Raw genomic sequence first — 27,168 nt, forward strand, 5'->3', positions numbered from 1 at the left:
GGGTACCTAGGTGGCTCAGCCAGTTAAGTGTCTGCCTTTGGCTCAGGTCATGATCTCGGGTTCCTGGTATTGAGCCCCACTGGGCTCCCTGCTCAGTAGGGAGTCTGCTTCTCCCTCTCTCCCTCTGCCCCTCCCCCACGCTCACATGGGCTCTCTCTCAAATAAATAAAATCTTAAAAAGAGAGAGAGAGAGAGAGAGAGTGACCAGATACAAACCCTCACATATCTGAATTCTGACAAGAATGCCAAGACCACTTAGTGGTAGAAAAGACACTGTTCAACAAATGGTGTGGGAAAAATGGATACCCACATGCAAAAGCATGAAAATGGATTCTTACCTTATAGCAAACACAAAAATTAACTCAAAATGGATCAAAGACTTAAAACTATAAACCCTTAAAAGAAAACAAAGGGGGGAAAGGCTTCATAACACTGGATTTGGTAATGATTTTTTAAATGAAATCAAAAGAACAAGCAACAAAGGCAAAAATAGATAAATTGGACATCAAAATTTTAAAAGCTTCCATCCATCAAAGGACACAGTCAAGAGTGTAAAAAGGTAACGTACAAAACAGGAGAAAATACTTGCAAATCAATTCTGATAAGGGCTTAATATTTAGAAAGAACTCCTACAACTCAACAACAAAAACCTAACTCGATTTAAAAATGGGCAAAAAAAGACTTGATAGACATTTCTCCAAAGAACATGTACAAATGGCCAACAAGCACATGAAGAGATGGCCAACAAGCACATGAAGAGATGCTCAACATCACTAATCGTGAGGGAATGCAAATCAAAACTACAATGAGATACCACTTCACATAAATTAGAATGGCTACTATAAAAAAACAACAAATAAACAGGAAATAACCGGTGTTGGATAGGATGTGGATAAATTAGAATTTTTATGCCCTATTGGTAAGAATGTTAAGATGGTGCAGCTGATGTGGAAAAAGAGTTTGGTGGTCCCTCAAAAAATTAAAAATAGAACTACCACATGATCCAGCAATTCCACTTTTGGGCATACACCCAGAAGAACTGAAAGCACGGTCTTGAAGAAATATTTGTACACCAATGTTCACAGCGGCATTATTTACAAAAGGTGGAAGCATCCAAGTGTCTACTACTGGTGGAACAAACCCAAATGTCCATTGTTGGATGAGTAGAGAAACAAAATGTGGTATATACACACAACAGGATATTATTCTGCCTTAAAAAAGAAAGAATTTCTGACATGTTGCAACACAGCAAACCTTGAAGATGTTACACTAAGTAAAATAAGTAAGCCAGTCAGGGAATGACAAATACCGCATGATTTCACTTATATGAGGTACCCACAGCAGTCAAAGTCAGGCACAAAAAATAGAATAGCGATTGCCAGGGGTTGGGAGAAGGGGAAATAGGGAGTTATTTAATGGATATAGTTGCAATTGTAAGATGAATTCTGGAGATTGGTTACAAAAAAAATTGTGAATATACTTAACACTACTGAACTGTACACTTAAAAACGGTTAAGACAGTAAACATTACAAAAAAAAAAGAAACATAAAAGGCACAATCTAAATGCAAACAATTTCAAAAAGGACAGAAATCTAATAAAGAATAGGGGAAGCGCATCAGGCTCTGCACTTAGCACAGGGTCTTGCTCCAGATTCTCTCCCTCCTCTTTCACTCCTCCCCTTCTCCCTTGCTCGTGAACTCTAATAAATAAATGAATAAATAAATACAATAAAATAAAATAAAGAATAGGGAAGAGAAGCAGAACAAATATGCTCTAAGAGGTGAAAAAACAAAGAGAAAGCCTAATATGCAAATACCAGTTCATAAGAAATGAAAGAAAAAAGAAGTAAGACCTACACCCATGGCCAGAAAGAAATGAAAGACTGACTCAGCACAAGACATTCAAATGAAACACTGAGGGGGCTCCATCTAATACGACTTTTTCTAACCTAAATTTTTGTAGAACCAGTAACATTCTAAACTTGTTCAGGGCTTTAATTTTAAGAATCTTCTCCTCAATAAACCAAAACCAAACCAAACCAAAACAAACCTCAAGCAGTATTTCAAAAACAGATTTTTCAGAGAATCTTAAAATTTTAGAGTTGAAAAGTAGCTCAAGATCTATTTAAATACAAAAAAAACCCTGTTTTTACATTGACAAAATGAAAATGACACTGACAAAAATAAAATTTTTTTAAAATCTAGACTTCACTTAGTAATTTCTTCCTACTTAAAAATGCATTGCTGAGAAAAGAGAACAAAACTGGACAAAACAATATGGTATTGGCATAAAAACAGACACAAAGATCAGTGGAAGAGAATAGAAAGCCCAGAAATAAACCCATGCATATATAGGCAATTAATTTACAACAAAGGAGCTAAGAATGTACCATGGGGAAAGGGCAGTCTCTCCAATAAATGGTGTTGGGAAAACTGAACAGCCCACATTACAAATTAATGAAACTAGACCATTGTCTTACACCATACATACAAGTCTCAAAACAGATTAAAGACTTGTACATAAGTCATGAAACTATAAAACTCCCAGAAGAAAATATAGGCAGTAAAGTCCCTTGACATCAGTCTTTGGAATGATTTTATAGATTTAACACTAAGAGCAAAGGTAATAAAAGCAAAAAAAAAAAAAGCTTTATCAAATAGGCTACATCAAACTATAAAGCTTCTGCTCAGAAAGGGAACCAGCAACTAAGTAAAAAGGCAACTGGCTGAATGGGAGAAAATACCTGCAAATCACATATCTGATAAGGGATAAGAAATCGATTAAAAAATGGGCAAAGGATCTGAATAGACATTTCTCCAAAGACATACAAATGGGCAACAGGTACATGAAAGATGCTAAAGATCATGAACCATGAGGGGAATGAAAATCAGAACTATAATGAGTTATCACCTCACACCTGTTAGAATGACTATTATCAAAAAGGCAAGAAACAAGTGTTGGTGAGGACATGGAGAAAAGGGAACCCTTATGCACTACTGGTGGGAATGTAAACTGGTGCAACCACTATGGAAAACAGTATGGAGGTTCCCCCCAAAATTTTTCATAGAACTATATGATCCAGCAATTCCACTTCTGGGTATTTATCCAAAGAAAATTAAAAAAACTAATTTGAAAAGATTTATGCACCCTATGTTCATTATAATATTATTTACAATAGCCAAGATATGGAAGCAACCTATGCGTCTACTGACAGATGAAATGGATAAAGAAAATGTGGTCCAGGGGTGCCTGGGCGGTGCAGTTGGTTAAGCACTTGGTTAACGGCTCAGATTGTGATCTTGGGGTCATGGGATTGAGCCCCATACATGCTCAGTGCAGGGTCCACTAAAGACTTTTTCTCCCTCTCCCTCTGCCCTTCCCCACTGTGCTCACAGTCTCTCTCAAATAAATAAATCTTTAAAAAAAAAAAAAAAGAAAAGAAATAAAAGAAAATGTGGTCTATCTATCTACACACAATGGAAAAGGCACAAAATTCCAATTAAAATTTTTTAATTTTATTTATTTGAGAGAGAGAGCATGAGAGGGAGGAGGGTCAGAGGGAGAAGCAGACTCCCTACTGAGCAGGGAGCCCGACGCGGGACTCGATCCCAGGACTCCAGGATCATGACCTGAGCCGAAGGCAGTCGCTTAACCAACTGAGCCACCCAGGCGCCCAAATTCCAATTACATTTATAAATCCTGGGGGTGTAACGTACAGCATGGTGACTATAGTTAATAATACCTTATTACATATTTGAAAGTTGCTAAGAGAGTAAATCTTAAAAGTCCTCATCACAAGAAAAAGAAAATTGTAACTATGTGGTGATGGATGTTAACTATGTAACTGTGTGGTGATCATTCTGCAATATATACAAATACTGAATCATTGTTATATATGTGAAACTAATGTTATATGTCAATTATATCTCTGTTTAAAAAAAAAAAAAAAAGAAGAAGGGGCACCTGGGTGCTCAGTCCTTAAGCGTCTGCCTTGCGCTCAGGCTCCCTGCTTGGCGGGAAGCCTGCTTCTCCACCCCCCCCAACTCCCCCTGCTTGTGTTCCCTCTCTCTCAAAAAATGGGTGAAATCTTAAAAAAAAAAAAAGGGGGGGGCGGGGCACCTGGGTGGCTCAGATGGTTAAGCATCTGCATTCAGCTCAGGTCATGATCCCAGGATCCTGGGATCGAGCCCCACATTGGGCTCCTGGCTCAGCGGGGAGCCTGCTTCTCCCTCTCCCTCTGCCTCTCTCCCTGCTCATGCTCTATCTCTGTGTCTCAAATGAATAAAATCTTAAAAAAAAAAAAAAAAAAAGGTGGAAAAAGAAAAAAGAAAAACAACAAAGAAATGGTTAAAAAAAAAAAAGCACTGCCAGAAGAGGCAATCTTATTAATTTTCTTGAAAGTATCTTTTTTTTTTGCTAGTATAACTAGAAAACTGCAAGCAGCAGTTCAAATGAGAGGAGTACAGTTACTATAGCCTATTTTCTCCCTTATTATTTTTTTAAACATCACCTTCGTATCTGAGAACTCCTCACTTTTCTTTGCCCTCAGTGTGAGCAAGTCAGTTAGCCAGGGTTCTTATACTTATTCTTGCCTCATTTATTTCCTGCCAACTGTTAACTCCTATAATTATACTGACTGTATTCTTATTTCAAAAGGAATCTTTTACTATTCAGTAACTAATTTTTTGTCGATTTTTTTTTTTAAGATTTTATTTATTTATTTGTCAGAGAGAGAGCACAAGCAGGGGGAGGGGCAGGGGGAGAAGGAGAAGCAGGCTCCCCACTCAGCAAGGAGCCTGATGCAGGACTTGATCCCAGGACCCTGGGATCATGAGCTGAGCCGAAGGCAGACACTTAACTGACTGAGCCACCCAGGCGTCCCTTTGTTGATTCTTACAATCTTGCTTTCTTCAACTGTTCCTTCTTTTTTTTTTTAAGATTTATTTATTTATTTGAGAGAGAGAGAGAGAGAGCGCGAGAGAGGGAACACAAGCAGGGGGAGTGGAGGAGGGAGAAGCAGGCTTCCCGCTGAGCAGGGAGCCTGATGCAGGGCTCGATCCCAGGATCCTGGGATCATGACCTGAGCTCAACGACTGAGCCTCCCAGGTGCCCCTGTTCCCACCTTTTAATAACCTTAATGTCTTCCTTTCTTCCAGCTTCTTTTCTTCCAAGGGTATAAACATTACGTAAGTTTTCTCCTCCTCCCCACAAAACCTTTACTTAAACCAACTGCCCATTCTTTCTCTGGTCCTGTTCTATCATTCCTGTCAGTGACAACTTTTCAAACTAGTAGACTATATCTATTTCTTAATTCCCGTAACAGCCACTTATTCATTAACCTTGTCAGACTTATAGTCTGGCTCCTACAGCCAATATTCTTGAGAAGTTATTCTCTCAAAGCCCACTGTAGTATGTCTGGGGGTACTTGTCAACCCATTTAGAGCCCATTTGGGGAAACAGCATAGGAGTCCATATTAGTACAACAAACACAACTCATACTCATCACACAGTATGGGGCCAGGGAGGTATCTGATCCACGATGGGCAACTCATTTATTCTATGATTCTATCTTCCTTTCAATCTGATTCTTCTACTTGCTAAAATGAAGGTCTTCAGCTCTTAGTATATGCATTTTATCCCTCACCAAAGATTGATCTGCTCAAGTATTCCAATCACCACATGTATTCAGAAACCCTACAAACATATATTCAGCTCAGACCTCTTATTTCAACTCCTTTTCCACAACTCTTACCTATTGGACACTTCCAATTAAATGTTCACTTTCACCACAAACTGCTTTCAGCTAATAACTTCATTATCCTTGCTATAAAAATTGGCCACCACATCTTTCCTCTTCTCATTTCTCAACTTCTATTAATTCACCATGCTAAGTCATCCTGGCGTGGAAAGCTTACTGTCAGTATCATTTCGCTCTCCCTTATTTATAAACTCATGTAATCACTAAGTTTCAACACTTTATTCTAGATTCCTTACATACATACCTTCCTTATATACCTTCACAGCAACAACCCTAATTCAGGATCATTTTCTGGGTTATTACAAGAGCTTTCTATAATTTTCTCACTATAAATTCCTCTGCATTACAACCTAAAAATGACTACACCAACCAATCACTCTAAAACACAAAGCCTTTTAAGGTTCAGGATGCGTTCTATCTCCTTGATTAAGCATCATCCACTTCACCTCTCAAGTGCTTTAGTACTTAAATTTTCTTCTATCATCCACTATCTTTTTGAATATTATATACTAGAATGAAGGAGGGGATTTTACTCTCAATGTTTCCTACCTACATCAGAGCTTTGGTTCTGGGCATGTCCAATGGATGATTTAACTCTCCCTAATTTAAATCTCCTTTAATTGCATTAGCTACCCATGGCCTCACCAACAGTCCATAAGGAGGAATCAGTGTTTTACTTCTTTGGGTATACTCCCTGGCCTACCACAGATCCAGACATTTAATAAATGTGCCAGATGATTAGTCAGTTGGTTAACTCTGACCACATAAAATTTAACACAATAGAGCTAACCACTGATTAATAGTTTATTGAAACCTTATTTGTTTTAGGGAAAAATCCACATGTAAGTAGGAGTTCAAAAAAACCCACTTCAATATTTAATGGGATCCTGGACTGAGCACTGATTCACTGAGACAAGTGGTTTTCCTTAATCTTTTAAAATAATCTATATAAAAGGTCTCTGGAAGTACAAGGTTAAGTCTCACAATTTAAATCTGCAGAGTTAATGGAGCAATTAATTCATCATGTACTAACTTGTGGTATCCACTTAACTCTGCCCTGTATCTATTTAAATCTCATAAATAAGTAATCTTTAAACTTCTCATATTTGTTTCTTCCTCATCCCTAATAGATATGCACCATATTAATACATTTTTTCCATTGTTCTTTTCATATAGTACATACTATGAATACTTAATGATCTGTGGTACTCTGGGACAAGATGACAGACAAGTTATATCAAGCAGCACTGAATATACCCAAACTAATATACTGGACATAAATACATGTTGTGGAATACGATGACAAAATAGTAACAAGATCACCATATGCTCTTACTATAAACTTTCAATGTGCTAAAGTAGCAAAAAGTGAAATGTTAAAAGGATGTATCTAAACTTCTAATTAATGTATACTCATGAACCAGAAGAAATTATGTTCAGACTAAATGCAACATGAAAGACTAATGATAAATATGAAAAGAATCTCGTTACATGGTTTCTCAGTTAGCCGGGCAATTAAGGGTATCTGTATAATCTGGCTCTAAACTTATCTCTGGTTATATCCAAAAATAAATGTTCTGCTCCACCTAGGATATGCCCCTCTCATCTCTGCTTATGTATTTTTCAAAAATGCAGCTCAAGTCCTGTCTTCTTAAAACACTGTCCTAAAATGCTAGTCAAATACTAAACTTACTAACAGTCTTATAACAAACTTCCTTAGAGCACAATTATTTTTAGATTTTGGTATAACATCTTATCTCCCATCATCCCTAGTTAGTAAAACATCCATGCTCTTTACTCTACAAGAGCTATCTCTACTCTATCTCAGCCAAACAAGCATAGCCATAGCATAGATTTATCACTTAGAATGAGTCCATTTTTAGGGACAAAAATTGCCGAAAGCAATTTTTTATTCTTCCTATCTCTCCAACACCCTCTCACTACTACTGGATCAACTCTTCATACTATCAACACAATTACTAAAAGCCTCACAAGATGATTTTTAGTAGCTATAAACATACTGATGTATATGTACACATATTTAAGTAAAAATACGTATTTCCTAGCTCAGACAACTGAGGAGACCTAGAGGTAATGACCCTCTAGTACCAATAAAGACACCTAGTGCCTAGATCTTGCTTTCTACTACAATTCTCTAAATAAAAGAAAATAAGGTTCCTTGGAGAAATACAGAGTTGAGACAGAGAAAGCAAAGATAAGTCTGGGACATTTTTGGTGCCAAAAAGAAGTGCTATTAAAAAAAATTATAGAAACATGTCAAAAAAAGATGAGGAACCAACTTGAAAGAGCTCTTAATGGCCAAATCTAGGACAATCTGAACTACAAAATAAAAAAAAATGATTGTAATGAATTATAATCCATAGAATAAGAATCCATGGTTCCATATTGATAGGTAAACAAAGAAATACATATATACAAAGATGGGAAAGCTTTTTTTTTTTTAAGCTAGATTTTTTTTTTTTTTTTTAAGATTTTTATTTAGTTATTTGACAGAGAAAGACACAGTGAGAGAGGGAACACAAGCAGGGGGAGCGGGAGAGGGAGAAGCAGGCTTCCCGCTGAGCAGGGAGCCCGATGCGGGGCTCGATCCCAGGAGCCTGGGATCATGACCTGAGCCGAAGGCAGAAGCCCAACCACTGAGCCACCCAGGTGCCCCTAGAGATGGGAAAGCTCTTCCTCAAGAGTAGAATTCCAACTAATAGAAGCAGAATAATAGAAAATCATCATTTGGTAAACTCTAGGTAGTAATTTTTTCAAGCAACATTCATCAATGGCTGCTAAAATTAATATATGATGAGAAAGATATTTACAAAATCTCAAAGTACCTCTCCACAAGATATCTATTAAGTATGAAAGGGGGAAAAACTGAAACCTTACAACAGAGAAAACTGGCAGACATCATCTTAACTAACTGATCAAGGTAAACATCACCGTATGCTTCCTGATAGGGTGCACTAAGGATGATACACCATTCTGTGGAATTCTTGCCAAAAATGCATAACCTAAAATCAATCATGAGGAATCATCACACAAACCTAAATCGAGGGAACATTCTACAAACCAAAGTCAGTATTCTTCAAAATTTATGAAAGGCAAAGCAAAAAATACTATTCCAAACTAAAGGAGACTAAGAATACATGACAACTAAATAAAAAGTGTGATCCTAGACTGGATCCTGGACCAGAAACATAACATTACTGAGATTACTGGCTAGCTGGGAAAGATTTACAGATTAAATAATATGGCACCAATGTTAATTTCTTGATTTTTATAATTGTATTGTGGTTACATAAAATGCTAACATTTGGAAAGTTTGGGTAAAGGATATACAATAACTCCTTTTATTGTTTTTGCAATTGTTTTATAAGTCTAATATTATTTCAAAAAATAAGCTAAAAAGTATAAAGGCTTCATGAGTGAATAAACAGATAACTGTGGGTTTATGCTTGTCACATGTAAGCACTCAAAAGTTAGTTATTAATTAATATAATTTTTCAAGTTTACTAAGCCTTATTTAGTAAAGGTACTCATTTAGTAAATATTTTACAGAGTGCCTAGTATGTGCCCAACAAACAGAAAAGAAAGAAGGCAGCCAGTGAGGTAGGTACTCACTAGTAGATTCCTAGGCACAGCTGAGATTGGCTATTTCAAATATACTCATGTCCATCTACATTCTATCTCTCTTCTCTCTTTCAAACTGAATCATTCCAAGTTCTACTTTAATTCCTGCTCTCCACTTCGTGTGACACTGTTCCTAGTTATGTTATCAAAATGCATGTATTCTAAAAACATGGATCAAATTCCAGCCATGTGAAGTTGCCTATAATAGTCTCTGCAACCCTTCCAATTTCTTATTTTGAAAACTGGTATGCTGGGGCGCCTGGGTGGTTCAGTCGTTAAGCGTCTGCCTTCAGCTCAGGTCTTGATCCCAGGACCCTGGGATCAAGCCCCGCATCAGGCTCCCTGCTGGGCAGGAAGCCTGCTTCTCCCTCTCCCACTCCCCCTGCTTGTGTTCCCTCTCTCACTGTCTGTCAAATAAATAAATAAAATCTTTAAAAAAATAAAAAATAAAATAAAACTGGTATGCCTTTAACCAACTTTATACAACTGTTGTGAGGATTTAAATGGGAACAAATAAAAGTAACTGGCACATAGTACATGTTCAAAAAAATGTTACTTTCCTATCCCTTAAAAATTGTGTTTTCTGGGGCACGTGGGTGGCTCAGTTGCTAAGCGTCTGCCTTTGGCTCAGGTTATGAGCCCAGGGTCCTGGGATCGAGCCCCACATCGGACGCCCTGCTCAGCAGGAAGCCTGCTTCTCCCTCTCCCACTCCCCCTGCTTGTGTTCCCTCTCTCACTGTGTCTCTCTCTCTCTCGCTCTGTCAAATAAATAAAATTAAAAAAAAAAAAAAATTTATGCTTTCTAACCACTATAGAATCTTGAACGGTAGACCAACAATTGTTTTACTAATCTCTAGGTGAACGCCTGTTCTATTTTCCAAAGAGACTACTTTGTATTTTTTACCTACATATTTTATAAAGTAAATATAAACAAACAGTATGCATTTACTTTAACAGCTTCGGTATCTACTGAAAGTCCAAAATGAAAAAATATGCATAACCTCCATTTCTTTCCTAACCATCAGACCAATATTTCTAACAGCTTTTCCAAATACCTGGATATCTCATCATGCCACCACCCTCAAACTCAAGATTCCACTATCATGCTCTATGCTGCCACCTATTGGCTAGTACCATACTCTGCAGAGATTTCTTCCTTTTTTGGACTCTTTAAGCCAGCCTTAAAAAGTACAAAATTCAACCCACTGGATATATTTACTTCCACATTCTAGTCCTTCTCAGATGAGATGCTCCAAGTGCCTTCAAAAAGTTTCAGTTCAATCACTTTAAGTCTAACACAACTAGAGAGACATACTTGACAATTTACATCTTCTAATAAGCTCTTTTTTTTCCTATTTTCCGCAATAGATGTTACGGCTGTCTCTGAAAAAAATAAATTCCAAAGATAGTGAAGTGTCTAATGGAAAATATCAGCTTTCCCAGAACTAGCTAAATTGTCAAATGGAAATATTCTTTCTAATTAGAAAAGCAAATAGAAATTGAGGAGCTAAAACAATAACAGCTGTTTTAAATGCTACATGGTTCCATGCCTTGCTATTTCTGTCTTCTAAAAATATTCATACAATATTTTACCCTCATACAGCAATGGAAAACTCAATCATACTACAAGAATATACTGTACTCAATTACTGAACACAGAAGGGCTTTCCTCCCAATCCTACCCTAAAAGAGGTAATTAATAGTTGCTCCTTCTATTCCACCAAAATGCCAATTAAATGACTTGCTCAATAGTCACAACATGCATGCATATGCATGCACACACACACAGTTTAAAATGACCAACTTCAACTTCACTGATACTTGCTTAATTTATGGTCTTTCTCAAACCACATTAAATTTCAAAACACTCTCCACATTAATTCAATGATAACAGACCATCCTCGATAGTCACAATAACAACTTTCATGTAGTAAGCAACAAAAGGAAGCCATAAAAGAATACTGAAAAGCTCTTAAATTGGCTTTCAGATTTTAAAGCAACTTGCCAACAATGGTAAATAATGGTACAGTGGTTACAAGGAGGGTAACAAAGAATATACAACATGGTTCATAGTCTTCAGAGGTTGACAATGTAGTTAAGAACATAAGACACAAACATCGAAAAACAGGAACAAAATAAGGAAGACTATTAATTGAAAAATAATTGTTACAGATACTACAACAGTGTGAAGGGTTGAATACAACTGATACTGACAGGAGGGTGGAAGCTTAAGCTAAGAGTCAGGGCAGGGGAATTTCAAGCTATAAAGAACAATTGGTATGCAATGCTACAGTCTAAGTAGTAAAAGCGTGTTGTTTACTACAAATGATTGCACTAGTTTAGCTGAAAAAAAAAAACTGTATAGAAGCAACATTAGAAAGAGGGCAGCATTAGAAAGAGAAGTGGACTGACCTGTGGAGAGTACTGAGGCACAGAACGTTAGGCTAAAAATCCAGAATACAATGAAAAAAGTCGCTGGAAACGGAGTGTGTGTGCAATGACGTTTTCACACTATTTGAGGGACGAGGGTTGGGGGGAAGGAATTTAAACTTGTAGCAGTGTTTAAAAGACTGAAGTAAACTAAAAGAGACCAATCATGTTATTTCAGTGGTCCAGAAATAATGCTAACGGTATGAACTACGGTAATGACTGTGGAAAGAAAAAATGAAACTCCATATGAGGGAAGAATTTATAGAACCTGGCCGATGATCCTGTTAGAAGTGTACAAGGGGGAGGAAGGAATTAAAAATGTTTCCAAAGCTTTAAAACAGGGAACAGGGGCACCTGGGTGGCTCAGTCGGTTAAGCATCTGACTCCTGATATTAGCTCAGGTCTTGATCTCAGGGTCATGAGTTCAAGCCCTGCACTGGGATCCACGCTAGACGTGGAGCCTACTTAAAAAAAAAATAAAATTAAATAAAACAGGGAACAGAAGTACCATAAAAAGAAACATAAGACAGGAAACCATTATTAATAAATATTTCCAACAATTAATGTTTCTAAACCAAAACTCCATTTATGTTTAACACAAAGCAATAAAAACAGAAACCCAAAAGTACAGCCAATTTCTACAACTGAATATAAACAGCATTCATGCTCAAATAGTATGAAGAAACATCTTATACTAAAGCATAAACCATAGTTTGTCATAAATCTTCATGAATTAGTAACTACTTGATCCAGATCCATGTTACTGCTTTTTGTACAAATGACTCCCATTGCTTGAATTATCACATATTTCATATTTAAAATACACCCAACAGTTTGAGATCTAGCTAAATATTCTGCCTAGTGAACTGTATAAATAAAGGAATGCATGTTGGGATACAGATTTCTCAATAGGCTAATCAACACACTAGAAACAGTCTAAGTAGCAAAACTGAGTTACTATCAAATCCTTTATAAATAAATATGGAATCATGCCTTCCTTTTCCTACAAATCCTCCAACAAAGTAATCAAATTTTGAAAAAATAACAACTATAAAATACCACGCTAGATAAGTTCCACAAGTTTTTTGGTTACCTTTACTTTATCTCTTCTCAAGCAACAGAATAGACAATTTTCATCAAAAGTCCAATCAGAAATGTTTTCAGGTTCAGAGTCTGCAAAAATAGTTGGAATACTAAATTAACAGTCACGAAAAGGAATTTTTCAGGAAACAAATGAGATCAAAAATATTTATTTTAACAAAAACAAAACCCTAAGGGGTAGACAGATTCCTTATTTGTCTTAAAATTCTTAATAACTGCTCATTAGTTAATATACCTTATTAATACATATATTTGCATTATCAACTAAACACAAAAAGATGCTTACAGGGATACAGCTTTAACTCACATAAAATTGAATAAAAAGAAGGAGACGGAGGCTTAAATCACAAAAGTATCACATACGTCACCAGGAAGAATTTGAAATACCAAAAGAAAAAAAAAAACTTGAATACCTTTAAATAAACTGAGATCTTTTAATAATGCAGGTCCAAACAGCCCTTCAAGAATACTTTCAAACCCTGAAAGGATGAAGAAAAATCCATATTACAATAATACTCCCTATGGTAATGTAATATCAATATGTTGCTGAAAAAACGATAGTGTATTCTTCCAGTTCTCAAGGATCCCTGGGTTATTACTGAGGGGATGCTGAGGAAAGAGTGTCAATGACAAATTTAAAAGAAGCATTTGCATTTTTGTCCATCATCAACATTCAATACAAATTCAGAGCACATTCAAGAACAATACAATACAGACAACACTAGAAATAACCAACGAAAGAATGGAAACTCACAGGTTCTCTTATCATTTTACAAAATCCCAAATACCTCCTTACATAAATGCCCAAACCCCATTTTTACAAAGGCACCTTTCCCAATAAAAGGTCAAATTGTTTCAAAATTTCCACAGCATTCTAGATTAACCTAAATAGCATGTTTCTGAGTATCAACTGAGATCATAGGTTTCTCAAGCTAAGTTTTTTTTTTGTTTGTTTTGTTTTTTTTTTTAAAGATTTTATTTTTATTTTTGACAGAGAAAGAGTGTACAAGCAGGGGAAGCAGCAGGCAGAGGGAGAGGGAGAAGCAGGCTCCCCGCCCAGCAGGGAGCCCGACGTGGGGCTCGATCCCAGGACCCTGGGATCATGACCCGAGCTGAAGGCAGACGCTTAACTGTCTGAGCCACCCAGCCGCCCCTCAAGCTAAGTTTCTGAAGAAGGAAAATCCTCACCGAGAACACCATTATCACTAAAGAAAAAGGCCATAACATAATATTTCAAAAGAAAAACACCTTTGTAATTATTTCACGTTGCCACAATAACTACTTGCTGGTTCTTTTATGAAGGTAGAACTCACTAATTATACACACAAAAAATTCAAATATACCTATACATAAATATTTAAAATGTTATCACCTTTTACCAGTATTAAAAAAATACTTTTCTGATTTATTACCTCAAATACTGCTGATCAACTCAATGAAAAACAATTTAAAAATCTTGGCCATCTTGCTGTTTCTTATGGTTCATTAAGAGAAAAAGGAGGGGAAAAGAAGAAAGGAATCAGATTGTACCTTTATATAACATAACAGAAATAATGGGTTAAGAGTAGTGGTTCCCAAACTATGGACCTCATTGGGAGCTCAAACAGTTACAATGGGTCCATGAATCCATATGTACTTAAAGCATGAGCTTCAGAAAGAATATATCTTGTGCATTCAGTGTACACAGTACCTTTCAAATGCATAAAAATGTTACTGTAATTAAGAAAATACAAAAAGTGTTACTGAATTTCTAGTATGTACAATGTATTTTGGGGCACTATGTATTTTGTCACACAGTCTACTATCACTTACAGGTTTATAATTTAAAAAAAAAAAGTTTACAATGGAATATTACTCAGCCAGCAAAAAGAATGAAATCTTGCCATTTGCAAGGACGTGGATGGAGCTAGAGTATATTATTATACTAAGTGAAATAAGTCAGTCAGTCAAAGACAAATACCATATGATCGCACTCCTATGTGGAATTTAAGAAAGAAAACAGATGAACATATGGGAAGGAGGGAGGGAAAGGGAGAGAGGGAAATAAACCGTTAGAAAATCTTAACGACAGAGAACTGAGGATTGATGGAGGGATACAGGTGGGGGGATGGGATAGATGGGTGAAGGGTATTAAGGAGGGCACATTTTGTGATGAGCACTGGGTGTTGTATGTAAGTGATAAATCACTGAATTTTACTCCAGAAACCAATATTGGACTGTATGTTAACTGAGTGAAACTTAAATTAAAAAAAAAAATTTAGGGATGCCTGGGTGGCTCAGTGGGTTAAGCATCTGCCTTCGGCTCGGGACATGATCCCAGGGTCCTGGGATTGAGTCTCGCATTGGGCTCCTTGCTCAGCGTGGAGCCTGCTTCTCCCTTTGCCTGCCGCTCCCTGTTTGTGCTCGCTCGCTCTCTCTCTGACAAATAACTAAATAAAATCTTAAAAAAATAAAAAAATAAGAATAAAAAAAATTAAGTACTCTTATGCTCAAAAGGGAGGGAGACCCACTAATTTAAAATACTATACCCAGGTGGATACATGAGGTCCACACACACAGTCAGCATTTCCTTACCACAAATACAATCACCATAAAGAGTTTGAAAGATAAAGGGGTAGAAAAGACGGTCCTTAGAAACAGTATTTTAGGGGCGCTTGGGTGGCTCAGGTCATGATCCCAGGGTCCTGGGATCAAGCCCTGCATCGGGCTCCCTGCTCAGCGGGAAGCCTGCTTCTCCCTCTCCCACTCCTTGTGTTCCCTCTCTCGCTGTGTGTCTGTCAAATTAAATAAATAAAATCTTAAAAAAAAAAAAAAAAAGAGACAGTATTTTATCTCATTAAATAATACAGGAATGCCTGGCAAGCTCAGTCAGTGGAGCATGAGACTCTTGATCTCAGGGTTGTAGGACTGAGGCCCATGCTGTGTAGAGATTACTTAGAAATAAGATCATAAAAAATAAAAAAGATTGAAATTTAAGAATAATAATGCAGTGTAAGGGATTTTTTTGTCCACAGTATTAAGGCATTTTTTCAATAGAGTAATCTCTAGAGTTTGCATTATCTACACTGCAGTTAAACAGCTGATTTTTCTACACTGTTTTCTAGATTCTAGATTTTTCATTTATTATGAAGGAGCAATTGTTTTTCAACTCTCTTTAATTTCTTCCCATCAAAATTATTCCAAGGACATTAACAAAATCAAGCTACCTATTCAAGCAAATTGGAGTTATCTGTGCCTGTTTATTATTTGCCTACTATAATTAGAACATTTTCCACTAATTTACTATGGCCTCTCTTCCCTACACTGGGGAGGAGAAAGGGTTCAACTGGGGTTTAGAGGTTAAGGAGATGGTGGTAAGAGAACGAAAAAGGAATTGCTAGATCCTAGCTATCTGGGGCCTACAAACTAGATATTCTCAACACTAGTTCTTTTTTTCTTCCCTTAAACGAATCCCATAGCTTGTCTCCAACTCTAAAACCCTCCTATTTTACAAATATTAATGAAAGCATTTTATTATCTTGAAAGTACCAAGTATGCACTGCAATTAGCTAAAGGAGATTACAGGTGGCTCTTGTCCCAAAGAGCGTTATCTAATATGCTTTCACTTGGGTTTGTATGAAATTATAACAAATTCCAAACTTGTATACTAAGTATAAATTCTTGAAAAGGAAAAATGTAAATACAGCAAGAAATAATACTCAGAACAAAAAAAAAAGCAAATAAAAGCTTTGAAAAAGAAAATTATAAACATTATAAAAGATAACAGAATCTGAAATAAGAAAATAAAAACTTCATCAATAACACACAGACACCAGCAAAAACTGAATCACATAGCAAAAAGCCATGAAAGGGAAAAGACCAAAAGGCATCAAACAAGAAAAAGACTGGTGCTTTAAGCATAATTAATTCTGATCAAAAAAGCAACTGTAAACAGGTCACCCCTATTTTGCTCATATCTGTAACATACGTTAAACCTCACAAATATTATCAATTAGAAACTGTAAAGCCATATCTTGCTACCCTCTATTAAATGAATTTAATGCTACTCAGTTTTATGAATATTAAATATTGAATTTAACAGTTGCATAGCAACAAGAAATGGCTCATGTGCTATGCTTGACATTAACAAAAAGCAAATAAGGGAAGAACAAATGTATTCAAAATTTATACCATGATCTCATAGAAAAGCCATGAGATTAATAACAAAATACCATGGAAAATTAAATAAATACTGAAAAAGACAGCCATGTCATTATGTTCAAACACTAGGGCTTAAAAAGCATCTTTATGTAATACATTACATAGAAGGAAATATTAATAATTTTATAGGACATTAACTAGTGTCCCAAGAATTCCTATCCAACATCACAAATGGTCTCAAAGTTGGTCTCCAGTCTCTTCCTCACAGCAACCTCCACTGTGTTTTCAGACTATTCCTAAAACACTGCTTTTTGACAATGCTACTATCTATCCAGAGAAATTCTACTTTGTTTAAAAAACAAATCCCAAATTCTTAAGTCCAACAATCAAAGTTGCTTATAATTTGGCTCCAAGTTACCATTAGCAGCCTTATTTCCCAGAGCTTTGTGCTCATTCTCACAGCTCCAGTCACACTGGTATTCTGATGTATTTAGTCATCACTTCTACCTCCTACTATTTTCTCAAGCCTTTCCACCTCATCTCTGCCCAAATATTATCTCCTTCAAGGCACTCTTCAGTTTGTTCAACAAATACATATTTGTTTATTTAATATTATATATATTAACTGACAGCCTACCACCTACCACGGACAGCGGCAGGCACTGAGTAGGCAATGGTGAACAGACGTGGTACCTGCCCTCACGAAGCTCGGGTTTCCAGTTTTCTTATCCTCAGAATTCACTTATCACTCTCCCCTTTTAAATAAATGTCAATTGTTTATGTTTTGTTTTCTGCACATGCAAAGCCCTGTTTATGCAAGTATTCTGTCAAATAAAATTTATCACAGGCTATCTAAGCCTTTTTTTTTTTTTTAAAGATTTTATTTTATTTATTTGACAGAGAGAGACACAGTGAGAGAGGGAACACAAGCAGGGGGAGAGGGAGAGGGAGAAGCAAGCTTAGAGAGAGACACAGCGAGAGAGGGAACACAAGCAGTGGGAGAGGGAGAAGCAGGCTTTCCGCGGAGCAGGGACCCTGATGCGGGGCTTGATCCCAGGACCCTGGGATCATGACCTGAGCCGAAGGTAGATGCTTAAGACTGAGCCACCCAGGAGCCCTGCAAGTATGATTTAGATCGAAGAGGGAATAGGTGAAAAATTTTAATCTTCTATCTTTTGTTTTTGAGAACTATATGATTAATCAGAAACTAAAAACCAGGCATGTAGAATCCTAGTGTAAGAGAAAAAAAATGGGAAACAGGAAGACCTGCCTAGCCTTCCTAGAGCATTAAATCTCCTTGAGCAGGTACGACATAAATGTATGAAAAGAAAAGAAAGGCTTAGGGGCGTCTGGGTGGCTCAGTCGTTAAGCGTCTGCCTTAGACTCAGGTCATGATCCCAGGTTCCTTGGCTCCCTGCTCTGCGGAAAGCCTGCTTCTCCCTCTCCCACTCCCCCTGCTTGTGTTCCCTCTCTTGCTCTGTCTCTGTCAAATAAATAAATAAAATCTTTTAAAATAAATAAATAAATATAGATCAATCAATCAATCAATCATGCTCGCTACCTCTTTATTTGTAACCAAAACAGGAAAAGCAGGTTATGAAAAACAACAGGACAGGAGCATATCAAATACATAGCCAACCTCAGTAAGCAATATAGTCTGTACTTTTGAAATAAAGAAACTATTATGGATGGAATGAAAAAAAGGGTTCATGAGTCTTGGGAACCTTTTCTCTGAGGAAACCAGTATAGAGATTAGCAGTTTGAGAGACAAAGAGGTCTCAAGGAAAACTAGGAGCACATCAGAAAATTAGCAATTTTTACATCAAGATCCTTGGGTATCTTGTAAAACTTGGTGCTTGGTATAAAATCTCCAATAGAGTATTATTATTTTATAAAATAGCTTGCTGGTAACAATCAACTAATATCCTGGTAAAATGGGGACTGACAGTGTCTGGAGTTCTTTGCTTAAAACTCTGGTGTAGAACTTGCCACCAGCACACTGAACTCCATTATAAGGGAGCTCTAAAACAACTGAAAAGCACCAGATGATATAATCTTTTATATTTTATCCAAGGTAATGTAAGGTAAAGAATCCCTTTTTACTAATGTTCCAGCTTTCCCAGTGTATCATATAACCAAAGAAATGTGGATGGACTTCTACAGATAATAAACAAAAACCAGGCTCCTCTTTTCATTACTTAAGGCAATCCACCTCCTCCCCGCCCAATGCTGGACGACTGTGTTCACTAAGAGTTCTTCCTCTCTCCCTGAGCATCTGCTCCTGGCCCATGCACTCTGAAGAGCTCATTTGCTGGCACACTTACCACCCTCCAAATTACTCAGCACAAGAACTGATGAAAAAACCTGACCAGATACAATGAAGAAAAACAATAATCTAATTACAATTAATGGCCCAAACTGAAATGGAATTAATGCAGAAAAAATACTAGAACTTGAAAAAAAAATACAAATAGTATTTCTACTGAGACAGGGAAGAACAGCATTTTAAAGAGAGCATGTTACTTTGAAAAAAGTAAAGAATATGTGCTTAGGAGAGAAGGAAAAAAGAAAAACAAAACTGTCAAAATAACCACACAGCGGTATTATGTAGAAAAATATATAATAATTAGTGACCTAAAAAACTAAAGAAATGTCCTCATAATATATAGTGAATCTGAAGACACAGAAATCATGAAGTGGCCAGGGAATTCAATAATGTAAAACACAATTTCCAGAACAAGAAAAAAGCAAAGAATATAAATTTTCAAAAAGGAAAGCAGAAGAGAAGAAGAAGAAAACTTTCCAATGTTGAATACTATCTTGAGTCTTCATAGCAAAGGGGCTCTGAGAAATACTGAGGCAGAATACTCAGGGGGGGAAAAGCATGTATATATAGTACTTTCCTGGTAAAAATAACTCAATTTCAAGAATAAAAGTTTAAAAACTCCAAATAAGGGAAAAACTTTCCTTTTCTTACTTAGAATAAGAGAAAAGAGATTTAGACTGCCAGTCATTTCATTAGTAAAAGGAAATGCTAAAAGCCAATGGAGGTATGTTTACAAAATTCTGAGTATAAAACAAAAACAAAACACTTTTTTAGCCAGTCTATTATTCAAAGACGTGGGTAAAAGAAATTACTAGATATGCTCTGATTTGAAAAGCAGGACAGCATTCACTCTGGGGTAAGAGTTAAAGTAGTTCAGCTAATAAAAAATGATTCAGAACAAGGACCTCCTAAGAAAACACTGTTTATATAAAAAATAATGGTAAGCAATATACCAGTAAAATTAACAGTTAAGTGTAAACAATTGTTACTAACACAGGGGTTCATTTTAATATAATGGATAAAAAAGAACTCTTTAAATAGATGAACACAATATAGTTTTTAAGATGAATGATTTAGGAATAACACCCCAAATTATTACAACGAAATCTTAGGTGAAGAAGTAAGAATAAGATATGCTTAAGTATGTTAAAATCAAGTGTGTATGTGAGATAAGGAGGCAATTTATAATAGTCATTAATCTTTGATGTTAAGAAAATGTAGGTTTGGGGCGCCTGGGTGGCTTAGTTGTTAAGCATCTGCCTTCGGCTCAGGTCATGATCCAGGGTCCTGGGATCAAGCCCTGCATTGGGCTCCCTGCTCAGCGGGGAACCTGCTTCTCCCTCTCCCACTCCCCCTGCTTGTGTTCCCTCTCTCGCTGTGTCTCTGTCAAATAAATAAATAAAATCTTTAAAAAAAAATGTAGGTTTAAGATAAATTTGCTTAAAACGTATGAGTAAAGCTGAAGAATTTCCAAACCACAGGAGGAAATAAAGAACAGTAACAAAAAAGGTCAACTATGAAAGTAAATAAAATTAAAAATTAAACAAAAAGCAAGCATACTAAACAAGAAACACAAAAAACAACTTCAGGAATAATACCAAACAGGTACACATTATGATAAATATTAATTGACTGATTAAGTGAAAACATTGTCACATAGGGTATAGCAATATACAGTTTATAATGAGCTTAAAGTGACAAAGATATGTTGAAACTGAAGAGGCAGGCAAAGAGAAAAACATTAGAAAAAAGAAAGCAATAAATTACCAGGTGGCAATAATAATATCAGACAAAGAATTCAAGGATAAAAGCATAAAACAAAATAATGAATTTTTACTATTACTAAAAGGGTAATTTTTTAAAAAAAGATGTGAGAGAGAGAGAGAGAGTGTGCATGTGAGCATTAGCGAGAGCACAGGGGTTGGGGGGGAAACTCCAGCAGACTCGTGCTGAGCGAGGAGCCCAATGAGGGCCCGATCCCAGGGGCCTAAGATCAGGACCTGAGCCAAAATCAAGAGTCGGACACTTAACCACTGAGCCACCCAGAGGGTAATCTGTTTCATGAGCAAAATGGGCCAGTAACGGGGCGCCTGGGTGGCTCAGTCATTAGGCGTCTGCCTTCGGCTCAGGTCATGGTCCCAGGGTCCTGGGATCGAGCCCTGCATCGGGCTCCCTGCTCAGTGGGGAGCCTGCTTCTCCCTCTCCCACTCCGCCTGCTTGTGTTCCCTCTCTCGCTGTGTCTCTGTCAAAAAAAAAAAAAAAAAAAGTACCAGTAATTTTTCTCATAATATCTCTATCTGGGTTTGGTATCTGACTTCATAGAACTGAGATATATTCTTTTTTTTTTTTTTAAAGATTTATTTATTTATTTGAGAGAGAAAGAGAGAGAGAGAGAGACAGAGCACATGAGAGGGGGGAGGGTCAGAGGGAGAAGCAGACTCCCTGCCGAGCAGGGAGCCCGATGCGGGACTCGATCCCAGGACTCCAGGATCATGACCTGAGCTGAAGGCAGTTGCTTAACCAACTGAGCCACCCAGATGCCCCTATTCTATTTTCTGGAAGAGGTGACAGACACTCTCTTCCTTAAAAGTTGAGATGAACCCACATGTAAAACCATCTGGGGTATTTTCTTTCAGAGAAGAGCTCTATTAAATTTATTTAATAGTTATAGAACCATTCAAGCTTTGTTATTTCCTTCTTGAGTCAGTTTTGGAAAGTTATATTTTTCTTTTCTTTAATTTCAAAATTATTGGCATAAGATTGTTGATAGTATTTTCCTTCATCCTTTTTCTACTTGTAAAATATACATAATATAAAATTTACCATTTTAGCCATTAAGCCATTACCAATTTAGCCAAAAATTACAAATAAATATATTTGTAGTTTTTACATTATCCATCTGCAGAACTTTTTTATCTGCAAAACTGAAACACTATTCAACAATTACTCCCTATTCCCCCTATCCCAGCCCTGCCAAACACCATTGTATCTTCTATCTCTATGAAATACGACTTCTCTAAGTACCTCTTAAGTAGATCTCACAGTATTTATCATTTTGTGACTGGCTTGTTTTACTTAGCATAATGTCATCAAGGTTCATGGATCCTGTACCATGTGACAGAATTCCCTTCCTTTTTAAGGCTGAATAATATTCCACTGATACATAGATTATATTTTCTTAATCTATTCCTCTATCTATGGACACTTAGGATGCTTCCACCTTCTGGCTATAGTAAATAATGCTATAAATCCCTTATCTTTTAAATCTTTTACTTTATCTCTAGTTAGCCTTCATTTGTGTAATATTATTTGTCTTTTACTCCTTGATCAATCTTGTCAGATTATTTTCTTATTCCCCATCGCCCACCTTTGACTTTTTTTTATCTTCTTTATCCTATCTTTGTTTTCTGGTTCATTAATTTTCACTTTAAGTTTCATTATCTTTGTCTGTGGGTTTATTCTGTTGTTCTTTTTCTAACTTAAGACAGAAGCTTAGTTCACTTATTTTCAGGTTTTCCTGTTTGTTTTTTTTTTAAAAAAAAACAAGTATTAAGTAAAATAATGATTTAAGAGAACTAAACCTTTAATTATTTTGTATTAAGAAGTAATCTAGCATAAATACAATGTAGTATATATCCATACAATGCAATGTTATTACAATATGGATGAATGAATTTCAAAACACTATGCTAAGTGAAAAAAGCCAAAATAAAAGACCACAATACTATATGATTCCACTTATATGAAATGTCCAGAAAAGACAAATCTATATAAACAGGAGATTAGTGGTTTCCTACAGGTAGGAGTGAAAATAGCAATGACTGCAAAAGAACACTTTTTTCTGAAGCGATGGAAACATTCTAAAATTTGATTTTGGTGATGGTTGCACAACTCTGTAAATACAATAAAAATCACTTAAAATGGGTGAATTGTAAGGTGTGTAAATTGTATCTCAATAAAGCCATTAAGTAATCTATGCATGTTTGATAAATATTTGTAATGTTTTAAGAAAATGTTGCCTAGGGGCACCTGGGTGGCTCAATCAGTTAAATATCTGCCTTTAGCTCAGGTCATAATCCCAGAGTCCTGGGAACGAGAGACCCACATCGGGGTCCTGCTCAGCAGGGAGCCTCCTTCTCCCTCTCCCACTCCTCCCTCTGCTTGTGCTCTCTCTGTCAAATAAATAAATAAAATTGTTAAAGAAAGAAAAAAAGAAAGAAAGAAAGAAAGAAAGAAAGAAAGAAAGAAAGAAGGAAAGAAAAGGCTGCCTATTACAGAGATAACCTTGTAATTCTCATTTAGTATGTACAATTAAATAGCTGATTAAATATGTGGTTTTAGGCTGAAATCTTACTAAGTTTGCACACTGTATTTAGATACTTGTACAACTTAAGAACAATCACATTTATAACTTCAAATTATTAGACTCCTAAGATTTACTTAAGTACTTAGGGAAATTTTGTTAAATATCTAAAGAGAAAATATAAACATTTTAATTCATAGTTACAAATTCAAACGTTTTAAAAAGTTAAACTAAAATATTTATTACAAGTTTAAAATTAGAGTAAGATCCGTATTTTAGGAAAACTAGGTTTTACATTTGTAACTTTAAATAAAGTGAACATTAAATTAGAAATCAAAGTATGCATTATCTTTTATATACAAAGCCAACCTAAAGGATATTATTTTTTAAATCTCACATTTAATAACAAGAACCAATCAAGTGTTATTACAGAGCTCAGCAGTGTGGGAACAGAGGATGTATTTAAAATATATGCCCTGCCATTAAGATTTACACACATTTCTGCTACCATGCATATACTGATAACTCTCCAATCTCTTATCTCTTGCCCCAGACCTTATTTCTAACTGCCTGCTTCATTCACATCATTACCAAGACATCCCAAATACCTCAAAAAGTCCAAATCAAAATCATTTCATTCCTTTTACCTCATCTCAACCAGTGATTCCTTCTTTATTCCTTACCAGAAAAACGGCATCCCTAAACCCTTCACTCTAAATCATTCAGATTACAAATCTAAGTCTGTCTGATTCCATTTTTCCCTAAGTCAGTCATCAAGTCTTCTGGTCAGTGAGTCCTATTCATTCCAATTCAGAAAGATCCACCCAAATCTGTTCTCTCTTTTCCACCCCTAAATTCAGGCCTTCACCATTCCATGCTCATGTTATCATTAACTGAGTCCTTAGTTGGCATCAAGCAAGCCCTGTATCAGGTACTTCATACCCACTACAACAAATCTTCAGAGGAACACTGTCAAGTAGATATTATTACTACCTAGTACAGATAAGAAAGCTGAAAATCAAAGCAGCTAATTTTTTCATACAACTGCAAAGAGGCAGAGCCTAAGGTTTAAAACCAGGACTGTAATTCTACACCCAGGCTCTTCTGAATTCATCCAGTGCCTACTAATGACCTCTTCTAACTTTTCATTAATTTTACTATTTCAGCATCCCCTATATGACCATTTTCAACACAATCCATCCTTCACACTGCTGCCAAACTTCTCCCATCTTTTCTCAGTTTTAAAAACATTTGATCGTTTCCAGTGATACTAGTGAAGACTTCAAATTCCTGGATGACATCCAACATCATTGAGGGTCTGTCTAGTTCTCAAACTACCTTTTCAATCTCCTATGACACCATTTTCTGTCTACATACACTATGCTCTAGTCAGACTGATTTATCAATCACTACGTACATGTCAATGCATGTCCTCTGCCTAGAATGCTCTCCTGCAACCCTCAATCTAGTTTGTTCTAAGGCATCCTTATCTCATCCCTCAAGCCTCAGGCAAAGTTAGGAACATCCTCACCAGTGCTGCCTATACTACTACTTATAAACTATTCTATAGTTATTTTTTGGCACTTTATCCACTAGATTTTGTGCAAAGAACCAGAGCCTAGTATGTCTCTCTCTTAATATCAGCCTGTTTCTTAAACTGCAGTCAATAAATGTTTGTTGAATGATTGTAAACACACCCTTCCTAATTCCTATACTCTCATATTTACCTGAGTGGTCTGAGATTTCAGAATGACTCCATTTTGTCTCTGGCATGTTGAAGACCCAAAGAAATAGTTAAACACAGTAAATAAAAACAGAAGAGTAATTGGTATCTGATAGAAAAAAGGATGATTTTCTGCTTGACTTCAACTAAGTTCCCTATATCTGTGAACTAAAACCAGAATATAATTAAGGGCTTGCTTTGCTGGCCCATGAAGAGAGATGACAGAACACTTTTTTTTGTACAAAGCTGTAATCACAGCAAAGACAGAATAAACTGAGAAAGATGAGGTCCTGAAAAATAATGGTATTAATGCATTAAGAAGGGGAAAGGAATACGTATTGAGTAGCTGGAACATTACCAAAATAATTTCATATAATTATATTTACATACAAAATGCCATAAATGAGATTCCAAGATGTTAAGTAACCAAAAGCACAAAGATAGTTAAGTAGCTAGGTCAGATGAATTTAGTTCTTTGGAAATCCAAGGGCAGTTTGGGTTCATTTTTTCTGTTATATCAAACTGTCTTGGGTAGAGTAATTATGCTAAAAAGAAGCCATTTAAATGCAAATCTGAAGTTGATTAGGACTGAGTCAATTACACCAGGAGTTCACAATCTGTGGGCCACAATTCCTTAGAGGAACTCCATCATTACAAGGTCAGTAAATCCATATGAGCACTGTTTGTAAATTAAATAAAAATGTGCTTGTATATACAGCCACTATTTGTCCAAATGCCATTTTGCTGTAAACAAAATACATATTTCCTTAAAAAGCATTACTGAATTCATAATAGCCTTTTGTTACTACATATTTTCTAAAACATACTAAAAATGTAAGACAAGGTGGGAGACTGGCAATTTCTTTTGCTCTTTTTTTTTTTTTTTAAGACTAAATAAAGAGGTTTTCTATTGTTTCTGAGCCTCCTTTTCTTGGTGGACTATATAGATACTGAGTTGTCCACTAAGAGTCAGACACTAGGGATGCAGCTGTAAACAGTACAGACAATAGTTCCTATCACGGAACTTTTTAATTCTGACAAGAAGACAAATGATATAAATGATGATGATGATCATGATGATAATGTGTGATAAGGGTAAGTAAAAGAAGTAATGGTTGAAGAAGAAAATAGCAGAGTAAGGGGTAACAACTAAGCCCTGATAAACCCTGATAGGTAACACTGAGAAATGTTGGGCAGAGACTTAGGAAGGAGAATCTTTAGAGAGATCAGGAAAAGACTTTAAGCGCCAACATTTTTGAGCACTGAATGAAGTAAGGGAGCAAGCCACATAGATAACCAAGACAGAACAGTCTAGGCAGAGGGAACAGTGCTGAACAGCATACAGTATGAGCTATGGTATATTTGAGAAAGAGCAAGAAAGCTGATATGGTCTCAGCAAAGTGAGTAAGGTAGAAAGTAGGAGATGAAGTCAGAAATCTAGAGGCAAGATCCTGTAGGCCATGGTGAGAATTTTGAATTTAATAGAAATCAACTAGTTTTACATTTGGGTACTGGTGGAGGTGTAACATGATCAGATTTATATTGTTTAAGATTCCCAGGTGGGTGCACAGATAACTGATTATGAGGAAAACATTACTTTTTAAAGATTTTTTAATTTATCCATTTGTCAGAGAGAGAGAGAGAGAGAGAGGGAGGGAGCGAGCACGCACAAGCAGGGGGAGTGGCAGGCAGAGGGAGAAGGAGGCTCCCTTGCTGAGCAAAGAGCCTGATGCAGGACTTGAT

At 36.3% G+C, this 27,168-nt stretch overlaps 1 protein-coding gene across 9 annotated transcripts in view; it reads right to left on the minus strand.

The window, feature by feature from the left end:
- Positions 1-27,168, minus strand: part of LCOR (ligand dependent nuclear receptor corepressor) — a 143,473-nt gene that overhangs the window by 66,994 nt on the left and 49,311 nt on the right. For 6 of the 9 annotated variants that reach the window (XM_036111597.2, XM_036111598.2, XM_036111593.2 and 3 more), the window contains exons 3-4: positions 13,347-13,412; positions 12,926-13,005 (exon numbers count right to left, since the gene is read on the minus strand). The exons of the other annotated variants lie outside the window; for them this stretch is intronic. Coding sequence is in view for 4 of the 6 variants with exons in the window: in XM_036111593.2 (XP_035967486.1) it covers positions 12,926-13,005; positions 13,347-13,412 (146 nt within the window). In the remaining 2 variants the exon portion in view is untranslated. The remainder of the gene's footprint in view (positions 1-12,925; positions 13,006-13,346; positions 13,413-27,168) is intronic. 9 annotated transcript variants of the gene reach the window in all.

This window comes from Halichoerus grypus, chromosome 7, assembly GCF_964656455.1.
Source record: "Halichoerus grypus chromosome 7, mHalGry1.hap1.1, whole genome shotgun sequence".
NCBI classification, from domain to species: domain Eukaryota; kingdom Metazoa; phylum Chordata; class Mammalia; order Carnivora; family Phocidae; genus Halichoerus; species Halichoerus grypus.